The sequence below is a fragment of the Punica granatum genome, chromosome 3 (genome assembly GCF_007655135.1).
Source record: "Punica granatum isolate Tunisia-2019 chromosome 3, ASM765513v2, whole genome shotgun sequence".
Lineage (NCBI taxonomy): Eukaryota > Viridiplantae > Streptophyta > Magnoliopsida > Myrtales > Lythraceae > Punica > Punica granatum.
Genome location: NC_045129.1, coordinates 6,434,467 through 6,457,251, shown reverse-complemented (window position 1 = coordinate 6,457,251; position 22,785 = coordinate 6,434,467). Strand labels below are relative to the sequence as shown.

The following is a 22,785-nucleotide window of genomic DNA, read 5'->3' as shown; positions in this document are numbered from 1 at the left end:
ATACATACTATTTATATATTAATTTATATCCTCAACTACTCTCTATGGAGTTGGATATAACTTATCCACTTGGTAAAAGACACACGTGTACTGCCCCCCTTATAAACTGCATTGGCGTTGAAAAGAAACGACGCACTTTATCGGCAATTATATGAGTTTTAAAAAATCCGAAAGAGGCCATATGATCAAATAAGATCGGTCCAAATGAATAGTAGTCTAAACTAATAAGCTGTTGAGAATGCATGCTCATGATCTGAGCTCTTTAGATAACCTTTGTATTTAAATAGAAATCTCTTTAGATATCGGGCCACCATAGCTTCGTTCGTAGCCTCACATTCCATACAGCTCCTGCCCTAAATGATCTGTGAAAAAAAAGTGCGCAATAACCTACCGGCCTCAGTAGTTCCTGCAGTTCGAGACGGTTATCCTTTGCTAGCTCGATAGGAGCATTTGGGACGACATAAACTATATTGCACCTTTCGAGACTGTCCTCATACAAAAGATTGTAATGAGCTTGATTTCGACCCATTTTAATTAGAGTTACTTGATTTGTAAGGCACAAAGCATAATCCTAGAATTGGCAAAGGCCCGATTCTATTGCCTGTCTAGCGCTAGTTCGCAGCCGGCCGGAGCTCTGCTGGATCAGGAAATGCCATATGTTAGAGGTGTCTCGCATCAAGCCCAAAACTCGAAGACTTGGGAATGAGAATGAAAAATCAATCGAAGAGAAGCGTGTTAAGGCACAGACCAGAGAGTACTTAGCAACACTTTAAATGAGGTGCCAAAATTTTGGTGCTGAGGCACTAGTTTTTCTTGCTAAGGCACATATGGTCGAGTACAAGATATTCACATGATTTTGTTTCCGTTTTGATGCGATTTCATTACAATTTAGAATCTATTCAAAGAATATATTTTCCTAGGTGGTGTAGGAATATTTTGGATATACTCTAGAGGATATTTGCGGTCTTGTAATATATAAATATTGGAAGAGTCTTGGAAGACAGTTTTTTAGTGAATATCACTTATAATCTCTCGAGAAGTCTCGGCTTATTCTCTTGAGATCTCTAGGGTTCATAAAATAAGAGAGTTATGAGAATTAAGAGGATTATAAGGCTTTTCTCGGATTGGATCTTATAACCTGGGCTGGGAAACACGAGTGTAATATCATGTTTTCGATATAGTGAATACTCATGTTATGTCTGTGAGTGTTTTCCTCGCGTTGAGGATTTTACCACTTATATTTGATGTAGTTTATTTTATCTCATTTAGGCATCATGTTACAACACCATTGTTAGAGTTGGCCAAGGCTATGGCGAAGTAGGCGAGGGGGGAAGGCGGCAATCATGTTGTGGCTGGGTGCAAGATAAGGAAACCGAGGCTTTTCGTATTTCAAATCATCTTGAATACCTAAACTTTTTGTCATAGTAATTGTATAAAAAAGTGAAATGATTCGAAGAGAAATTATATTGTTCTAAGGGATCTTTCGATAAATGTACATCTCCAATAAAGTTACGTGAAAAAGGGGAAGTCTAAATGGTTACTGTATCGATCGTGTGTCGATGTGTACCCGACCTGTCATGAAATAACAATCTTCACATTTGATAAATTAACCACGAGAAGGTACTAGTAAGACGTGAGAGATTGCCGTAAAGAGAGACCTTAAAATTGCCCGATAGAGAAACCGATATATTTGTCTGGGGCATACATTAATTAGAGCCACTATTGTCGACGATAATGTCATACATATATATATGTGTGTGTGTGTATATATATATATCTTGATCTTATTTGTCCATCTGTGCCAAGTTCTTTAATTCATGAACAGAATGTGTATGTGCTGTCCTTGAGATGGTGCCTCCGACGACTTTCAATTGTGTGGGGGTTGATGTTGCCGTGGCCTATCTAATCTGTTTTGATCGGGTTACGGATGGAAGTCTTCCAAAAAGAAAGACGTATACAATGATCTTTGCCCTAGCTATCATTTAAGATCGTAAGATCGGTGCAAGTTAAGCATTCCAGCCTAATGTACATTTTGACAATTTAGAGAAGATGTGCCCAAAAAAAAAAAAAAAGTGGCCGCGGCCATGTATTTTGGCCCGTTGTTTCGTTTTTTTTTTTTTTTACACATTGGTATTCGAAAGTTCAATAGCTCTTGATAATCTAGTTTGAATCAGGTTGACCAATTCATTTTAACTTCACTCGAACTCGGGATTTTATTTAAGGGAACTTGCATTAAACCATTTAAACCAACCTACTTCTCGCATTCAAACAATTCATTTCTTTGACATATATAAGACAATTATTTGCTCAGTTCCCTAATTGTAACTTGAAATTAGAAGTATTCTCATACCAAATAATTTAAAAAGGTTGATTCTTTGCCGACATGTGTTGGTTTAAGCGATTCGACGCTTGTTCCCCTTAAGCAATATCTCGAGTTCGACTCTTATAAATTGAGAAAATCCATACTGAAAGAGCTTTACCCCATAATGAGCCAACCCTATTCGAACTGGATTAATTAGTTAGGCGTATTGGGCTTCCGGATACCATAGTATATGCCGATAAAAGGGTTGATTTTTTTTTTTGTATTGGAGGGTTTATTGTTTTATTAATAGTAAATAAGAGTTATAAGTTTGCAAATTTGTAGGAGTATATACTTATGTTTCCGTATATTTTTTTTAATTACTGGTAAAATTTTACGATTGTTGATCCGATCATATACAACCTTGGGTAGGATAATAATATTGACAAATATGCCAAGCTTATTACGTGACAGATCAATCCAGCTATACAATTCAATGCCTTTGAACTTTGATTTTAAGGGTGACTTGAATTTGAATCTTCATTGATTATCAAACTGATAATGGCATGATATCATGCTTGCCATCAGAACAACCGGAAAGAAGAGAAGTAATTAATCTGGTGTATAACGATTTGCTAGCTAATTAGGATTAACCGACTTAAGATCCAAACGTCTTTGTCGTACACCAAATGTTTTCGGGGCACCGCTGCCTAATGGAGTGGTCAATTTTCGACACTATTCTCGCCTTCCCGAATTATTTGCCAAGATATGCGGGTAGGTTGAGGACCACACATGAACTTATATATTAATCAGAAGATGTCAATATAATTGTTCAAAGTCCTAAAGATGGCTTCGACTTGCAGCAGCAGTAGAAGCTCCCAAATCAATTGATTTCATCAAGTTCACATTTGGGGTAGACATCAATCAATCAAAGTCAGATATCTATCCAACGTGTATTAATTCAAACAGTTCGTCCTTTATTTCGCTTAATTAAGTTCTCGGGTATGAGTTCTTGTTAATGGAAAAAAAATCTACGATTGGGAGAGTTTTATCCTTAATAAACCGACCCGGTTCGAACTGTATTAATCGGAGCTCATTGAACTTCCGAAAATCAAGGTACATACCGGAAAAAAAAATGAATATTTTTTACCTTTTCAGTGAGGAGGCCTTTTCAATCTTCTGGACCAGTTCATCCTTTAATTAATCAGTCATTAAATTCCCCATCCAACCCGGAACGATTCAATTGATTTGACATAGGCTTTTGTTAGGTTGCAAGCACGTGCTGCTACAATATTATTTATGAATCATATCGACCAACTATACGTGAAATCGATTGCCGCCATTGAGTTCAGAACCTTGAACAGACTGCCGTTGATTAGCAGGAAAGGTTAAATCATCTAAGATTTTAATGGCAATCAATTTTTATCAACAGTATATAACATTTTTCTCAAATTCTTAGCCTATGTATGATCGCGATCAACAACTGCATTTTCTCAGAACCCTGAACAAACTGCCGTTGATAAGCGGGAAAGGTTAAATCATCAAAAATTTTAATCGCGATCAATTTTTATCAACGGTATATAAAATTTTCTTAGCACATGTATGATCGCGATCAACAACTGCATTTTCTCAATCAAGACATAAGTATATATTAACAGCACATCGTGCAACTCGTAAGTACAAGAACATGTGAAATGCATGTCCTCGTGGAGGTATCCTATGTAGTAATTACACTGGGGAGGAGGCTGATGTAGCGTTACTATGAGAATCCAATTTCGCGAACCGGATATACTACGATAAGGGAGAGCAGTATAAAAGGAAAGGGAAACGAAATCATGGCTCCAAAGCTCGACTGTAGTTACCCGACGAATTCTTTTCCCCTCTGATCGAACGAACTCTGACCAACCTTTTGGTCTCATAAAACTTCAAGTTCTGCGATGTGTGGAAAGGCTTCAAAATTTGATGGACTCGCTGAATGGAAAGACGAGTTTATTGCATCTAAGGAAGCTGGCACCAAACCCCACATGACCCATGCTGCAGCGTTAGGGCGACTTTTTCGAGCTTGAGTTTTCCGAGTTTCTGGGAGGAGGGATGCGAAAAGTGGGATAATAAGTATCCAACTCGAGACGATCCAGAATATCATGTGTGGCCCACAAGTAGGAACTGTGGCCTTCAATGAGTTCCGTAACATTTACCTGCACATCATTAAAGTATTAATTATTTGTATGTACATGAAAAACCAGATAGTTATCTATGTAAGGCCGAGCAGAGATGAAAAAATTCTTACATTTTCGATTCCGGGAAAATCAGCTGGTTGGATTCCCGCCAATCCTTTCGAAAACATACTGCAGAACAACAGAGGAATCAGGGGATGCCAGGAGAGCTTACTAGAGCTTCTCACGAATGATACAATTTAAGATTCGAGCACTCATGGGTAATTAAAGATTACACATTCTGATGATCGCTCTCTGTGTTCAATCCACCAACAGAATATTAGATAGTTGTGCTGGCCATATCAAAATAATTAGCCAAAACTAAAATCTTATGTTCCGCTGGTTCATACCTTGCACGGAAAGCAAATCCCAGTGTCCAATCATTAGTGGAGTATGCATTCACAAATCTTCCTGCCACCATCTGCAAAGCAAGCAGCGAGACTTAATGAGGCCTAACGCAGATTATGTGATGGAGGACGTGATAACTCGACAAAATGTTGCGATGATGCAATCTTGAAGTAAATTCAAAATTCAATCACCTTTCTAGCAGCTTTCCAGTTCTCGTCTTGAATCGAAATCGGTGCTCCCAGAAGAACAACTCTTTCAACAAATTCGGCTGGAAAAGACTCTAGGTTCAGATTCTCAAGGATAGAACCTCATATACTGAGCACTAAACTAGTTTGTCCATCATCAAAACAATATAATAACCGAAGAAGTTATTGAGTGAAAAAGATTGGTACCAGTGTGTTCAGTTTCAGCCAAAACCTCAAGACACTTGAAAATAACTCGAGCTCCAAGAGAGAATCCTATGAGCGTCACAGGCCTGAGGGATTCCAGGAAAACCAAATACATAATTGGATATCTAACTGAAAAGACAACTTTCCCATGGATTTCAACAGAATTGCTACTAAAAGCTATTACCGGTTCCCATGGAGTCCTTTTCGCAATACTTCTGCAAGAAGTTTTCCCGCTTTTTCAGATCTGGCAAAGAAACGAAGAAATAAGACACGTTATCCTATCATATGATGTTTTTTTTGAAGTAACTCACAAATAAAAAGGGGGCAAATTTTTCATTTTACTCAATAGACTAACGAAAAGGTGACGCAGAAGGTACCTGTCCAAAGCAATCGTCCATTTACTGTCTATGAAGTCGGTAGCAGCAAGTAATGCCGCTGGCCAAGCCAATGCAGTTAAGAGAGTACTTAAGACTGTCATCATTGCTCCTTGCTTCATCAACTCCATCGCAATTCCTACCCCAAGCAAGTAGTGCAGTATTGAAGAATCAAATGGAAGGTTTTTTAGGGTAAATGAATTAAATGAAGCAATAATTTGATGAAAACCAATTACTTGAAGTAAGCCAGTCCTGAATCGCAGTGCTCACAGAGATCAGATTCTTGGACTCCCATTGAATTGCATACCTAAGAATTGTAGGATGTTATTGCCAAGTGATTGTTTCTGCTTTGCATTCAGATAATAGTTATGAAGCCTCTCAATATAATTGGATTGTTTGATCACAGAGAGCAATTATATTTATCCATAAAGAAGATGATAATGATACTTGCAAGAACTGAACGACCAGTTTCTAGTAAATAGTATTTTTTAGAATGTTAGATTTATGGAAAATTAGTAAATATAACGGAGCAACTGAAAAAATTCTGTTTGCTGGTCATCATAGTCTTCTCCATGTTGTCACTAAATGAGAACTAGCACTTTAGAACCAGAGAGCCAGATCTCAAGAGAGTAAGAAAATGGCAAAAATATAAGCCTGCACCATGAACGCAATGATAAGATAGCCAAGGCACAAGAAAACAAGCACAAAGCACTTAAGTAAAATAACTTCTAGGACGTGGGTTTGTGCAGAAACGTAATGCAGAAGTTTGCAGCTCGATTAACATAGGATAAGTACCTTTCCAAGTTGTCACTTTGTCCCTCCCAGGGGCGCACAAAATCTTCCTCATCAAACACAAAACCAGAGACCAAGATTTCTACAGCTAATCTCTGTCAAAAGATGAATGATCAGAACCAAAGCTAAAGCAACATAAGCATGGACAGACTTGATGGTGTCAACTAAACAGGAAGCTCTAGCTGAATGTGGGCAAATGGAAGCAGTTTGAGAAGGATAGGGAAAAAAATAATGGAAAGGAGTAATAATTTCAGCTAAACGATGCTGCATGAATTAAAGGTCAAAGCATAACTTACCCCTTGGTTTTGATTTTCCCCAATGGCTTTAAACTCAAATTCATCAACGCTGCCAATTCTCCGAGCCATTTTGGTTCCTGTAAGTCCAGCTCCGGCAGCTAGCTTTCAACAAAAAAGAAATATAAATAAATCCTCTGATTGAACAAAAAAATATATAGTAGAGGAAACCACTAAATCATCTTGCTTATCACTGCAAAATACACCAAAAAAGCCCATTTTATAATGAGGAAGAATGCATCAATTCAATTTCAGAAAAACAAAAGGAGCTTATTTTTCACCCTGTGAGAATTTGGAAAAACAAATTTTGCACCCACTAAAATAGAGAGGTAGGCAATTATCTAATTTAATGGCCAGGATCATATTACAAAAAATCCCTGCTTGCAAATGGCATATCAGAATGCTCGGTAAAAGACCCAAACTCAACTATGGTGAAAAACATAAGTGGCTTCCACTTCTAAACAGACACAAGCATTTTGTTGGTTTCACTAAAACACAATCAAATAGATAGCCTAACTACCTTAATTTCAAATTTCTCAATTGTTATAAAGAAAAAATAAGTAGGCTTAGCTCATTAATATAACTGAAACAGATAATACCCAAAGCCTAGCTATCCTCTCCGACAGTCCGAGCACATCATACTCTATGAAAAATTGCAACTCCTTAAAGCAAACTCTTGATAAGCTACAAGACCATCTCGTGTACTTCTCAAATGTGTAGCATAGAAGCATAATGGAGTCAATTTCTCAAAAAGTTGCCTAACAATTCCAGTCAGAAAGGATTTTACTGGATTATAATCATAGATGCACTGTAAAATCTTAGTGAATCACTCACCTCCAAAGGATGCAGCTACAGCAACAGAGCCAGCGACAGTTCCTGCAGCACTTGCAACTGCAGCAAACCCACTGGCTCCAATCACTGGAATGAGAGTGCCCAGTGTAGGAGCTAGAGCGCTAAGACCTGCAGCAATTGCTGGGGCAGCCAACCCTGTTTGATGTTGAAAAGAAGAGCATTAAGGAATTCAAAACTACTGAACCCACAATAGTTCCGTGCCAGTATGAAAATTCCTCGTTCCATCACTAAAGGAGAAGTGGAAGATATCCATACCACCAGTAATAGCCAATAATGCTCCTCCTGTCAATGCAGCAGCACCAATGATTCCCCCACGCTTCCATTTTGCCCATGAGCTTTTTGGTGATTGGCTTTCTTCTTCCTTTTCTTTCTCTTTCGCCACAGCCATTGCAGAACATGCAACCATCATCTCAATTGCTTCCTTAAAAAATAAAAAATAAATAAAAAGTATCCTAAACACGGATTATACGATATATGACTTCTACTAATGAAATAGAAGAATTTGAGAAACAGATAACACCATCTTTTCAGGTGATATTTCTTACCACTAAAATTACATCCTATTAATCAATTAAAACCTCCTCTCTCAAAGATGTTTCCGAGGGAGGTTATTTGGACATGACACCTGAGTGAGCTCCAATGAAGTAAACGAGAGTGAAAAGAAAGGCCAAAAGTTGTTTGAAGTAGTGGAGAAATATCTCTAGCGGCATTACGATGGTCTCCTCATAGATACGTTTTACGGACCATTTACACAGCTTCACTACATTCACACTGCAGTTTAACTTGAATAAAGATTGCTCCTTTTGTTGTGCATCCTCATTAATTGGTCTTTCCATGATAATATTATATACTCAAGTGACTCTCTGATATTAATCATCCTTATTCAACAGGCCACAAATTAGTTTAACAGAAGTAAGAACCGCTGAATTAGAGAGCAGCGTCATCACAGAACTTGGAGTTAGAGATTTCAAAGGTTAGTCAGTGAATATCTAATTATATCTGATAAAAGAAAAAGTACCAAATAAACGATACTGGTTGCAAAACTTCTTTTGGAACAATCCATTGTTATCCAAATGAACATCCTTGCATATTCTCTCTGGAAAAATGCAAGGTGTCCCCAATTTGGGGAAATTAGGAGATACTCGAGATAATAACTACTAAATGAGATGGGATATTCTGCCATTATATTTGTAGAAAGAAAAGAATGGCCCAATAGGAATCAATTCAGACTAATCAAGACAAATGTACATACCATTTTCACCCAGTTGATATCAAGCCATGTAGCCAACAACCTCAAAGCCACCCGATGTCGAGCATCGTATCCTTTTCTCCGCCGAGCACTTTTCTTATCATTGTCACGAATATCTGCTAGACAAGCTGTAAGAAGCTCATAAAGAACCGCCAATTTCCTCTCATAACTAAGCATTTTAACTTCTTCCACAGGTTCCTCTTCAAATGCACAGGTCAAATCAGGAGATGGGCTTTCAATGTTTGATGTACTACTTGTCTCTGGCATTGTAACTGTAGCTTCGGAGTTCACTTTTGCTTCATTCGTGGAGAGTTTCTCTCGGCATTCGTTTTCATATTCCTGGTGTTTCTCTTTCTTGGACTTGGAAGATGCAGGATTTGTTTCCATGCTAAGCGTCAGGCTGTCAATAGCTTTTGATAAAGCAAGTTGCTGATCTGAACTTTCAGAAGAGTTAACACTGGTGTCTTCTGCAAGTAACCTTAAGAACTGTTCCAAGTCATGAAAAGAAAAACAGCGAGAAATATAGGATAAGTTTCTATGGTCTTCAAAAATTCATTCTGAATAGGATTGAGCTATATGCAGTCTCAAACTCTGTTCCTAGAAGGCAATTACAACTAATTAGAAAACATACTGCTCCAACGTGATGCTTTGCCGGAGAAGATCCAGCTGTCTCTTCAAGCCCAAGCCACGCAACTTTGTCGATATCAAGAAATCTGCACATTAGAAATATAAAATCGATTCATTTCAAAGGGGGCCAAACCAGCTGCAACTTTTTCATTTTTGTAATTAGTAAAGCTCACTGTTTCATCTGATAAACATAAACACCAGCTGCTGTAAAACAAAAGTTTCGATGAAACACATTAATGCAGAAAAGTTATTTATAGAAAAAAATTATGTTATTAGAGAGAGAGGGGGGGGGGGGGGTTGGGAGGGAAAGGTGGCAGCCAGTGATGAATGTAAAAATGAAACCTTAACTTCTACAATGAATTCTCACACAACTATTAGTTCATTTCCGACCGTCCTTAGGTGAATTATATGGCCTATACAACTTTCCTGTAATGATGATTCCAACAGCAGCATTTGGCAACTTCTTTTCTTTTCTTTTTTTCTCATTGCAGTGAAGAACATATCGAGTGACCGGCGATTCACAAAGAACGAACTTTTCTAATGTTCTATCTGCACCTTTTCACCGGCCACAGCAATACCGAGCTAAACCAAACTTAAAGAGAATCTCCATACCCCATAATCACTAAACTGAGACAACACAAACTATGACCATCGAAGGAAGCAAAACGTTGGGCAGCTCATGATCAGCTCAAACGTACCGTTCCAGTATCATTCAGCACTTCGTCAATTGACGACTCGACCATCTAACATCAATTGATCCCTCAATGCAGCCGCAATGAGGAATTCACCAGTGCGACTGATGAAATCAGAAAACCGATTGAGGAAGACGTCACCTGAAAACGGGGAGGAGGAGGCCGGAGTTCTCGTGGACCCAGAGATCGGGGTCCTCGGAGACGGAGTCGCTGCTACTGCCGCTGCTGGGCCGCTCTTCTCCGGGGCCGTCGTCTTCCCCATCGGGGTCCAGCATGCCGAGGGGCCGGGTCTGGTGCATCTGAGCCTGGTGGAGGGCCAGGGCGAACAGAGCTCCGGCTCCGTACCGCTGCGTCGGCGATAGGAACGACGTCGTCGCCATACTGACGAAAATGGATTGATTTGAGACTCTCTGTTTGCTTCCGATCGAAGATGACTGATTTTGTCAGCCACCGCCGGGAAAAGGACAATTAGAGGGAAGAGATTCCCGGGAGCGTGAAACGACATCGTTTGGAGGGAACCGTCACCGCATGGAAGTTTTCACTAACGGCCGCTCTTCAGAAAGCGCGGGTTTGACTTTGACTTGATGTCAAGGACCACCCTTTGCATAAAAAAAAAAAAGTAAAAAGAAGAGTAAATAAATAAAATAATTTCCCGACTGGTGAGTCTTAGTATGAGATAATTAAAAAAAAAGAGTACAAGAAATTCATGGAGAAAAACCTTTTGATTTCGATTCAAGTGTAATGTGACTGCACCACTCCCTTGTGTGCATGTCATTATGGAACTAAGAATTTAGCTCAATCATTATCCAAAGGCTTTATTTGGCAAGTCGAGCTCGAGATTCGATCAGATTTCTCGAATCCGATTGCGACCTTTATTTATGCATTCCATGATGGGATCAAGGATTTCATTTTAAACGCTAGCGTGTGATCTCCACACATGCCATGACAGGATCGAGCATTTCGGCACGATGGTAATTACTCTACAACTTCATTTTGCATATCATTGTATCGAGGATGATAGGATCGTGTATTACAGCGTATCATGTACTAGCATTACTGAAGTTAGCAACATACTTTGGTATTATTATTTTGACCCGCTAATAATGACTGTTTTGGTTCGACTATACTGCTAGACACACAATCGATTTCCCAAATTATGTACTTACTATAACTGAATTGCGGATTTGACATGACATGTACATAATTGGCCTGCCAAATCAGAGGTAAAATACGATTCACCGTATCCCCTTTATTTTTTTCGGCTGAATAGACGACGACGATTTACGATATACTAAATCCAGCATATGGCACGTACCATGATAAGATTTTAGGCGCGATTAAGCTGACTTGCCATAATTAGTTTGAGGAATCGATATCATATTCCTGAAACGCCGCCACATCTCCAAGCATAATTTCTGAAATATCCTGCCCTTTCTGGTAGCCTCGGCTGCGACTGATGCTGACCTCAAGAGGCCAAGACCAGGACTGCCCAATCTAGAGACCACGACTACCCTCTCGACTCGAATGATAGCCCCGAAAAAGCTGCCCTGTAAAACAATTTGCCGTAACAAGGCAAATGCTTATCTGCCCGAACATCTCAACTACAAACCATAAATGAGCCCGGAGACTTGAGAGGAGCTTTGTATGGATCAATCCTTGAAATAGTACATGTGCTATGGCACTAGAAGAATTACAACATTACAACGGTGAGACACAAATAATAAATTGACTTCTTATGCCCTGACCTTCACTTTACAAGGTCACTTGGACCACGACCAGCAACACAAATCCGATAACCGCAAGAAAGAATTGACTCCCGTGAGACTATTTAAAGAGGCCTATGCCCAGGCCTTCACTCAGGGGTGGAAGTAGCTACAGGAGGACCCCTTCTTGCAGTAGCCGCTCTCGTAAAACTTACAAACACGCTGCCCTTTGGGTGGCTGCTGTCTGTGTCCACCCCCACTGGCCCCGCTGGAATATTGCCGACTACCACTATTACTATTGCTATTCCATGGTCCTCGGTTGCTCCTCCCATAACCTTGATCATTACCTTGGAAGCCCCGCTCTCGTGGGCTAGAGTATCTATTACTCCCACTGTTGTATCTTTGCTGGTTGCTCCATATGCCTTGGTTCCCTGAGCCGCTGCCCGAGCTGAAACTTCCAGTCCTCTGATATTGACTTTGCCGAGCCTCCAAGTCCATGTTTGTCTGGCCATCATTTGTCCCTTCCCAATGAGAGCTCCCTTGAACCGCTCCCCAAGCATGAGGAGATGTTCCCGGCAATTGCCAGGTTGATTGGGGAGGCGAGGGACGAGGGAGTTCAGAGGTGGGCTCCGATTTCCATTGATTGCCCGTGTTTCCTTCATTCTGCTGCTTCCCACCTCTCTCGGGTTCAGTGGTGGAAGAAGAATGCTTGTGAGAAGTCCTCCGAGCGTGTCCCAGACCTCCATTAGAAGCCGTATTCTGTGGTTCATCTGCAGTGACAGTGGGCTGAGAAGTCACCATGAGTTCGACAGTCGAAGTAAAGACCTCACTCTTTACTGGGCCTGGTGTCGGATCGAACCCCTCTATGGGACTGAAGCAATCGTCTTTGCTGTCACCATTCAGATCATGACCACACTTCATCGCTGATGTTGGAGACGGCAAGCCGGCATTCTCCATTGCTTCAACCTCGGCCAAGAGATCTGACACTGATTCTTCACCTAAAGAGGCGAAGTCATTCGTCTCATTCACTATTGCTTGCCAAGAAGATTCTATGGGCAGTGGGTTATGAGCTTGGGATGAAACTACTGTAGTTGGCTGGGCACTCGTTAACGTCAGAGCAGAATTATTCCCTGGCATATCAGTCGGTCTCAAGGAGCTACCCGACCCGAGAGTGGAGTCCCATGCATCGACTGGCTTAGAAGGAACAGAAGAGTACCCACCACCCCATTCGGCTGTGACTCCTTTAGACTGAGTGGCCTCAGGAACTAGACTAGGGGCATTGCTCCAAGCTGGAGCTGCATCCTGAGAGCATAAGTTTGAAGACATACCCTGCTTGTTCCGTTCAGCATTATCATCAACCCCTTCATTGTGTGACCCCACTGCAGAGGTCGGCCCCTGGGGAAAAGTAATTCCTTTGCTCTCTTGCTTTGTTTCAAGTGATTTGTCCAAGGAATCAATAGTGGTTACAGGAACTGAATTGTTCCAGTTCTGGCCTGACAACTGACCTGAGGGCTCATCACCATCGCTACGCTTCTCGTTACTTTTGGGCCCATTATTTGCTGCTGGAACAACCTCAGTAAGCCCAAACAACCGTACATTCCGATTGTCTTGTCGAGATTCTTGACTCTCGTTTTCTTGCAATGAAGTCTCATCTTGGTTACTGGGTAATTGAACAGAATTGCAATGTTGTGGCTGAGACTGAACAATAGAGAGGGGAGCATCGTCATTTAGAGAGTTCCACACTTCGGCAACGGTTATGATTCGTCCTTCACTGGAAGGAGGACCCTCCATGACTTTGTTAGTATCCTCTATGTTCGGTTTAGGAGGAGAACTAGGGCCTTCTTCCTTGTGATTGGGGCTACCATCAGCAATGTTTTTGTCTCTCCGAGGTGAATTGGCATTGCCTGAGCCATTCAAGTTGACGGTTCTATCATCAGAGGACATCCTCGGTTCCTGCTTGATATAGTTCCCATTCAATGCTTCAATCAGAAGTATAGAATCTTCTCGCCTTTCATCTATTCTCCATATCCGCAGATCAGCAGGGAAATGGCCGCTTCCATTCCATTTCCGCAGCTGGGACATGGTAAATGGCCCTTGTGTTTTCCCAGTAGGGTCCTGATAGTGCCACATCTTATTAATCTCCGCATCATTAACAGACTGGTCAGTTCCCGTTGAGAGAGGTGAAGGTGAGACTTCTGAAGCAACCCCAGAAGCTGATTCTGATCTGCTGGCTAGGCTCTTCAGAGCACAGACTACCGAGACAGCAGGGTCAAACCGACTCCTTTTATTCATCTCATGAGTTAGACCAGACGATTCTCTCTCTGAATCAGAAGCTGACGGTTGGCTAGTCCGGGATGCGTTTCTCCTCTTGTTCGGGATACTGCTCCCGCTCTGTGCTGCGACTGCCTGCCTCCTCTTTCTACCAGGACCATTGCTCGGCCTGACAAGACCATCTGAAAATGGACTAGGAAGTCATTACCAATCCAATAAAAAAGCTGAAGTTGAAGAAGAGGAAATTACAGTTATAACGATATTGACCTTTTTTCTTTGGGGTTTCATATGGAGGGATGTGATTCGGGTCCAGGCTTCGATCAGCATGCACTTCAGGGATTTCCTGCATTCTGCGCTGACGTTCCTCCGGTGAACTGAGGAGCTGTATCTTCTCTATGCAATCTCTAAGCGTGCAGTTCAGTCAAGGATAACTTCTAATATTGTCCCGACTTTTCCAACAGCAAGCATGTACATGCACCCAATTTCGTATTAAGCTCACAGGGGTGAAGATGGGGGAGGGGCATGGGTTGGAGCAGGGAGGGCATAGGGCACCATCCACCCCATAGACCAATATGCTTACGAGTTCTTATAATGCAACTATACGTACTGACCTTATCTGCTTAAGCTGATCCAATGCTGCAAAATCTTTATACATATTGACAAGATCTTACCAAATATTGCAACAAACTAAATAAAAAGGATATTCCTTTTGATGTCCCTTTTCACTTGCTCGATCTCGAAGATGATTAAGCCTCAATGACTCTGACTCCAGCCACTGAATCAGAAAAATTGGAATAACCCAAAAGGCGCAAGAGTAGGAATTAGGGTAAAAATAATTTCGTAAGTATCACACTTCATCATAGAAAACAACTAGCAGGACATTCTACATGCACACCTGGGCTCCAATTGACCAGGAACCTACCTCATCAACTCTCACTTCCTGAAGTTTCAGTGCCTTCTGCTGGAGTTCACCCTGCAACGAGCCATAAATTATTGTTTTAGATTATAGTCCACGAGTGCTTTAAGGAACTACTACTTTCGAGGACAAAGGAGATGGTGGCATATGTCCTCCAAACAAAATAATATCAAATATAGTAATCATTCAGTACTCACCACAGTCAGCCATTTAATTTGCCCACATTTGATACTCTGGCGCAATTGTCCACACTCATCCTGGAATCACATTTACCATCTCAAAACTAGAACAGTTTGTCTAAAAATACATCAGAATATTTGGCATCTTAACTACTAAAGACAAGCTACCAGATTTTTCCCTTTTTCTCTTTTGGCTGAAAATTGAAGAACAAGCTATCAGTTGACGACTTTTGTTTACGGAAGCTTTACATGTTACAAACAAGCATAAGAAAGGCCTTCAATTTTAATTAATTTTTTTTTTCCTTTTGGGGGCTTAAAAGATGGTGCTTGCTGGGTTGCAAGACATTAAACCAGCACACGTGCTTGGCATGGGAATGCTTTTGTCACCCACTAGGGCACACGCCCCCTTTCCCCCCTCTACTGTGGATACCGCATGGCAAGGGACCACCAAGCAAAAGTGTGAGGCATTAAGCCCCAGAGACTCAAGCCCAGGTTATGAATGAAGTCAACAGACTGCTTTGCCAATTTTTCGACCAGCCTACGTGGTGAAAGAGTGCCATTTTGAAGTTAATTTAATTGCAATAAAAAAACTCCCCGCCTTTATATAATTGGAATACAGATAAAATCAGCAAGTTTCACCAAACACCTAAATTCTTTTACCTCATTCATACACAAGGATGCACTTAAATTATATTTTCACAAAACATTCAGAACACTTCCTAAGAAAAAGGTAAATCACATCCCTTTCTAGAAAGCAAAAGGACAAAAAAAGACCCTTCTGAAAACCTCAAGCAACATAAACAAATGTGATGCTCCGAGAATGATGTTTGCTCCTTCATATGTTGGTAATTAAGTTCTTATTTGTTAATAATCTATGAGAATGGGAGCAGAAAAATCAATCAAGAAACAATAAGAAAAAGTACCAAAAATAAAACACTTAGAACTATACTGGGAAAGAAAGAGAGCAATTAAATCAAATACTCCAGATTACGTCACCAGACCCTGTTTCCCACATTTTAGAGAGGCCACCTTATAATTATTTAAAAAGTCACAATCACTGTGCATGCATAACTCTATAGGTTTCTACATCATTAACCATCAACTTAACAATCTGAAACTAAACAGATGTATACTAATGAAATGGGATGTCAAATCACCTCAGAAATTTCCTGATTTGAGATCTCATCAATCGGCATGAGTTCTTTCTTCTCCAAATTCATTATTTCAAGCACACTCCCTGCAGTTTTATCGCCTACCTTATATGGTTCTGCCACATTGCTCGTGCCTGAATAGTAGATAATCACAAGTTAGAAAATTCGGGCATTGCATTTAAATGACACAAAGACAGTCACTAGGACCAGAAATTGAGTTGTTACCTACGACTCTAACAAGTCTATGAATATCTTGTTTCTGATCGCTACCAGAGACTTTAATGCGGACCATAGATCCAACAACTTTATCATGAAATTTTTCAGGATCATCAAGCAACTTCTCCATCATATTTCGCCGCAAATATATCAAGGAAATGTTGTGGCCATCTGCTGCAGCATAATCATCTGGATTTACTTGTGGCACTCTCTCATCAACCTTCTTCCTTGTCTTGCGCCTTTTGTTGCTATCCAACAGCTGCTGAGTATCACTGTGTACACTATTATTGACCTGGCTACTACCAGGACCAACTATAGATCCTCGAATAAATCCATCTATTTTGGGATTCTCCTTCACAAGAAAGTGAGAATCCAGCAGCTTTAGCATTTCAAAATGGCCAACCACTGTTTTGCCGAATAGGTTGAGGAGCCTTGAATCGCAGACAATTTGACATTTGCGATGTGTATCTCGAAGATTATTTTTCCTGATATACTCCAAGAGAAGTGCTTGAACATCAAACTGAGATAGCACAGATGTATCACCATCTTTCATATGGGCTACAAACTCCAGGAGCTCCTTAGATGCCCATTTTGCATCTTGAGAAGAAGATGGTCGTTCATCAACCAGGCTAACTTGCTCGTTTTGTACCTCATTATCAATTAGCTTTGGCTGCTCTTTAGCTTTTCTTCCTCTGAGCACACGCGTTGATTGGAATCCATTGGAGTTGCCTGAGCCATATCTTCTGTCACCATTACTATAACTCAAGTTCCCAGAAGTCTCACCGGAAGGAATTGCAAAACTAGGTTCTATCCAAGGATTTTTAGCTTGAGTCAGCTCATTTATGGTTAAAGATAATTTTTCTTTCAAAATAACCCAGTAGACCTTAAATAGATACTCCCAGCTTGTTTTGTCATCAAAATCAACTTGAACCTGCAGCATTATAAGAAGAGGGTGAACCAAAAAGTACACCTTAAATTACTAAGAGTTGACTTGACCAGTCATTAAAAGATCTTAAATAAGATAATTCTGCAAAACAATAACTGTCACTTAATAGGCAGCTGCATTTAGAATGATCTGATCACCAAATTTCTGCCTTTAAACAATGAGATCATCCATTTGACAGACGTTTAACAGTTTTCAAGTTCATTCATCAAAGAAGCCCGTTTTGATTCTATGATAAGATCATGATTCAATAGATATACTCCTATTCACGCAGATTATTGCAAATATAAAATATCCAATCACATATTTGACGATCATGACAGATGTAAACCAAACCCCTCCCTTTCCCCTCTTGTCTAATCCCATACGCCTCCAATATGTTGGCTCAGCCATATGTTGGAAAGGGAAAAAGAATTTCCAATTTTCTGATAATAGATAGCACATAGGCATGGAACAGCCACTAATCCTAGCAACAATGTGAATGTGAATGATCTACAATTTAATGAATAACAACTTTCAGTTCTTATTTTGCAAATTATTTGTCTCCATTACCATGGAGCAACAACCAGTAGGCATGAAGTCCTCTCAAGTTCTTTAATGTTTATCATTGATTTTGGAAAAATTATGAGGATTGATAAACTGCAACAGGAGAGAAATTGACCATGAGAATAACCATGATACAATAGAACTTGTAATGCAAAGCTAAGATGACCTATTAAAGATAAAATCCTATTTGGTTGACTTTTGGAAGGTTCGTTAGCTCATGAACATATCAATAGGCTTACTGGCTCTTATAGGTTCATCAGAAGCTCTTCAGAAAATAAAACAACAGAACTTGGACCACCAGAATGTAATCATCTAGCTTGATGCAGCTCAAAAAAGGTCTTAGAAGGCTAAGATTCTCCTGCCCCGGGAGATCCTTCCATGCTCATTTCAACCCAAATATACGGAACATCGGCCTTTTCAAGTTCTCGACCCAAATGTTCATTTAATTATAAAAGCACATCTTTTACTACTTATTATGAAAAATGAATAGAACTAAAATTCAAAACTTGTAGACTACCAACCATAGACATATCAAATACATACCCTTTCCTGATTTTCCTGCGGAACATTTTCAATAAGCATTATAGTCTTCATGCATGTCCCGCACAATCCTTTGGTTCCTCTTACACATACGTAATCAGCATCTTTAGTGCAATTCTTGCACAAAGAATAAGTGCAGGTATAGCACATATAATAAGCTCCCTTTCCACAAGTACTGCACAGATGCCAACCTAATCATAAAGCAACAGAAAAATGAAGAAACGGATGGTTAGAAAAATGAAACTGAAAGCCGATTAAACCAATTATCAGACATTTCCACTCAAACAAAACATTGGGTGAAGGATTCAAATGGAGTCCAAAGTTAGATACTTTAAATTTCTTTTCAGTTTTTCCCTTCATTTTTCCTTTTTGCCAGTTCAAGAATAGTTGCCACCAATAACTTCTTTGTCAAGAGAGAAGACAATGAAGTGCATTCTGGCTGCAAGCGCATAAATGGCGCAATAACATAGACTATGCAATTGCTAAATCTTACTGACATAGAATAAATATGATGAATCAATTATTTTAATATCAGACACCGTACTTCCAAAGGCAAGACAATACAGTACCAAACCAACTTTTATTTTGTATAGGAGTGAACAGAAATAGCCAAAATAAATAGCAATAGAAAAGAAACTAGTATAGTTTGGCATACCACACATCCATTTAGCTCTTGACTGAAAGAATGACTCATCCCGTTTAATGCAAGAAGGATGGTACGCCTTGGGGCAACCCCTAAAACAATCAAAAAAAGCAATAACATAATCAACAAAAAAATAAAATAAAACCTGGAAAAAGAATCAACTCAGAGTTGAAAGCGCATTCTCATCAGATAAATTAAATGAGATAACATTTATTTAACATGAAAACAATGACTGAGTTCCTACTTTGAAGCCAGTAGAAATTGAAGTTAATGAGCAGGAATTACCCATGGATTTCTGACTTTCGCCTAATGTAACCGAATATGGCTAAATTGAGTTCAACCTTAATTGACTGCCAAATCAGATAAACAACCTTCCATGCACTAACCACATATCACGTTTTGCATGCATAAAAAGGCAATAGATCAACCACAACACCAGACAGACCGAACAAAATGCTAGTTCGCATGAAAACAGAAACTTTGCACATAAGTAGCTATGGTACAATCACATAAATATTCAGATGTCGAAATCTTTATCAATTAAGAAAATGACAAAATAGGAATTTCCAACTTACATTATTTACAACCTTATCCTGCTTTAATGTCTCTTTTCCATCATAGTTAGCTTCATAGTTAGTCCATGTTGTGGTTATTTTATATTTTTAGTCAAATTTTCACATGAATGCAATAAAATTTTCCTGCTCGACAAATATACAAGATGCTGAAGTAAACAAAATAATAACTTCATCCACGTCTCCAGTAATCTTACTGTAAACTAAATGCATAGTTCAAGTAACTAATCTTACTTTTTCACATGTCAATGGAACAAAATTTTGGACATTTTCAATTAAAAAATAAAAATTTGAAAAAGAAAAACGAAAAACCTTTTGGACGATTACAGAAGGTTAGCAGTTTAACTAGACATATTGAGAAAGGGGCTTCAATGCAATGAAACTCAATCTTGAATGGCAATCTAAAGGCTCCAAATACAATTCACATCGTTAGAATTTCCGCGACCCTTTACTTGCCCCTACTGAACCCTCATTTGCAATCTGACACTTAATATATCAGTTCTCCTATCGCCCATATTTATTATTCCAAAACCAAGACAAGAGTAGTGGAATGGAAGCTCAAAATTCCGGCTCGACAAAATCTAACTATATGCAAAACTAAAAATAGCAGAACATCAGATGGAAACTGATCACGAAGAACAACTGCCCCAATCTACTTCCTGATCTAGCCACAAGCTCGGAACAATCAGCAAGAAACTGCTTTTCTTGCAAAATTGGCAATCCCGCCGCAGATAGAGAAGAAATTAAGTAGATTTCAACTTTGCAAATTCAATCCTCCTCCATTCCCTCAAAGTTACTTAGAAATCAAGCTAAGCATGCCGAAACCACTGGTCGAAGTTCCACTCTGTATAAGCAACCAAACAAAGCACCAAATATAGCAACTATCAGAAAAATTCTCACTTGCGATCACACAGGACAAGGGTGCCCCCATCGAAGCATATAAAGCAGACATCCTCGTCTTCCTCAACTGGCTTTCTCAGCTGGGATGCCGGTGGCACCGCCGGGCATGGCTGCCTGTTCATCAAAGCAGCATTCTTTGGCGGCCGCCCGCGCTTCCTTTTCACGTTAACAACCCCGGGCAACTGTGCAGCGGCCACAGCTTGGGCCGACCCGGCCGCGGCGGCAATATTCCATGCTAAAGCAGGGGCGGCGGCGGGGCCTGCCGGAGCGGCCTCGGGAGGCCGAGAATCGGCCGGTTCACACGGGGCAGAGAACTGATCGGGGGCGGCTGGGTCCCCGGGAGCGGACCGGCGGAGCTCGCGGTCCTCGATGGACTCGAACAGGGACAGAATCTGCTCCTCCCGGCGCTGCTGCTGCAGCGAGTCGTCCATGGTGGAAGCCCCGGGAGAGGACCGCCGGAGCTGGAAGAACTGGGTTGGAGCTGAATGATCGAAGGTGGGAAGAAACCCTAGGCCGGGGAGGCGGCGGCCGTCGTGGTGGTAGAGCCGGTGGCGGTCGCCAGTAGAAGATTGGGTTGGGAGGGGAGCAGCGGGCACATGGCAGATTGGACTCTGAATTGAAAGGATGGGACTACTGGGATAAAAAAAATAAATAAATAAATAATCATTTTTATATTTTCTCTTTTCCAAAAAAAAAATTCCATTTTTTAATTTTATTTTTAAAAAATAATTTTAGTCGGGTCGGCCTTTTTGGACCGCTTTTTACTTTTTTACACGATGAGAGAGAGAGATCGATCGATCGGAGAGGGGAAGGAAAGAGGTCCGGACGAGGACGACACCGAAGGAAAAAGCGTGAACTAGGAAGAATTCCTTCATGCGCAGGGTGCATGCACCCATCAGAGAATCTCGGCGGGACCCTCACAAGCGTGCTGCCAATCCGATGTACACCAGGTGTATAGGTGTTTCTTGGACGGAGAGCACTCTGTTTTTTCTTTTTAATTAATAATTTTATTGATGGTGATTTTTTTATTTTTTTTATGTTTTGGTTTAGGAGATCTCAAATTTCATACGATACTAATATTAAATTCTCTTAATTATTTATTTTTTTTATTTTTTCTCATAATCCAATCATACGATCATTATAATATTAAATAAATATATTATTTATAAATAAAACGAAGTAAAATTAAATTCCATTCCATTTTCAAACGTCCATTTCGACGGGCGAACGACGGAAATTGAACCCGCGCATGGTGGATTCACAATCCACTGCCTTGATCCACTTGGCTACATCCGCCCCTTACTATTTTTTATTAAAAATGTAAAATAAATTCCAAATAATGGAATTATAATTAAATATAAAATTAATCAATAATCAATCAATTGAAGAATAAATAGAAGAAAGTAAAGTAGTATGTCTGTCTCTCTCTCTCATGGTCTCTTATTCTATGACTTACCATTACACGAGGCAAACGAGGTTACTGGTAAGCATCATTTTCGTATTTTTGTTTGACGTCCTTGATATTGTAGTTTAAGTTCAAATAATTGACACTTGCCTGGCAAAAGTTAGAAGTCACTTTGCGTCGATTTTTTAAAAAAAAAAAAGAGTAAAAAGATGAATTACTGTATCTGACGAAAAAATTTTCAGCACCTCCCATTAAAGGGAAAAGAAGGATAGGAGCTTATCGACGTTCCAGGAGGAGTTGAAGCCTTCCCTTAGAACCTTAGGAATGAGATGCATTGCCCGTCGAAAAAAAGAGACGCACTGCTCATCATCATTAGAAATTATCTTTCTAATCCCGATCAGTATTATGGAATAGGGATCTACATCGATAATATGATAAAGTTTTGTCGGTCGCATGATTAGGCAAAGCTGATTAATATGACTTCACATCTTAAGATCTACTATATCTAGGTCAATTTTTATAACTCCCCTAACCTCCAACGCGAATTACTGGCCTTGTCAAAGACATGGTAAATATTATGACATAGAGTAAAATTGACATTTCTCGTGCTTAATACGTTGATGCAAAACATATAGTTTTTCTCCATTTTTCTTTATGCGTGCATGTTGAATC

The 22,785-nt window shown here is 40.0% G+C and overlaps 2 protein-coding genes across 2 annotated transcripts; both read right to left on the bottom strand.

Annotated features, from left to right (window-relative positions):
• Positions 1-3,902: 3,902 nt before the first annotated feature.
• LOC116200723 (transmembrane and coiled-coil domain-containing protein 4) lies at positions 3,903-10,581 on the bottom strand. Its single transcript, XM_031531580.1, has 15 exons — positions 10,270-10,581; positions 9,441-9,522; positions 8,813-9,295; positions 7,816-7,981; positions 7,543-7,695; positions 6,712-6,809; positions 6,419-6,510; positions 5,860-5,930; positions 5,627-5,762; positions 5,434-5,493; positions 5,253-5,335; positions 5,052-5,128; positions 4,863-4,933; positions 4,587-4,644; positions 3,903-4,494 (listed from the first exon to the last, which is right to left on the bottom strand). The coding sequence occupies exons 1-15, from the start codon at positions 10,506-10,508 to the stop codon at positions 4,342-4,344; spliced, it is 2,022 nt and encodes a 673-aa protein (XP_031387440.1). The 5' UTR covers positions 10,509-10,581; the 3' UTR covers positions 3,903-4,341.
• A 1,149-nt stretch (positions 10,582-11,730) lies between these two features.
• On the bottom strand, positions 11,731-21,352 carry LOC116198900 (zinc finger CCCH domain-containing protein 44-like). The gene is made up of 10 exons (XM_031529170.1): positions 20,709-21,352; positions 19,249-19,328; positions 18,597-18,784; positions 16,574-17,495; positions 16,355-16,482; positions 15,216-15,275; positions 15,025-15,075; positions 14,807-14,877; positions 14,370-14,512; positions 11,731-14,284 (listed from the first exon to the last, which is right to left on the bottom strand). The coding sequence occupies exons 1-10, from the start codon at positions 21,137-21,139 to the stop codon at positions 11,985-11,987; spliced, it is 4,374 nt and encodes a 1,457-aa protein (XP_031385030.1). The 5' UTR covers positions 21,140-21,352; the 3' UTR covers positions 11,731-11,984.
• Between the last annotated feature and the right edge of the window lie 1,433 nt (positions 21,353-22,785).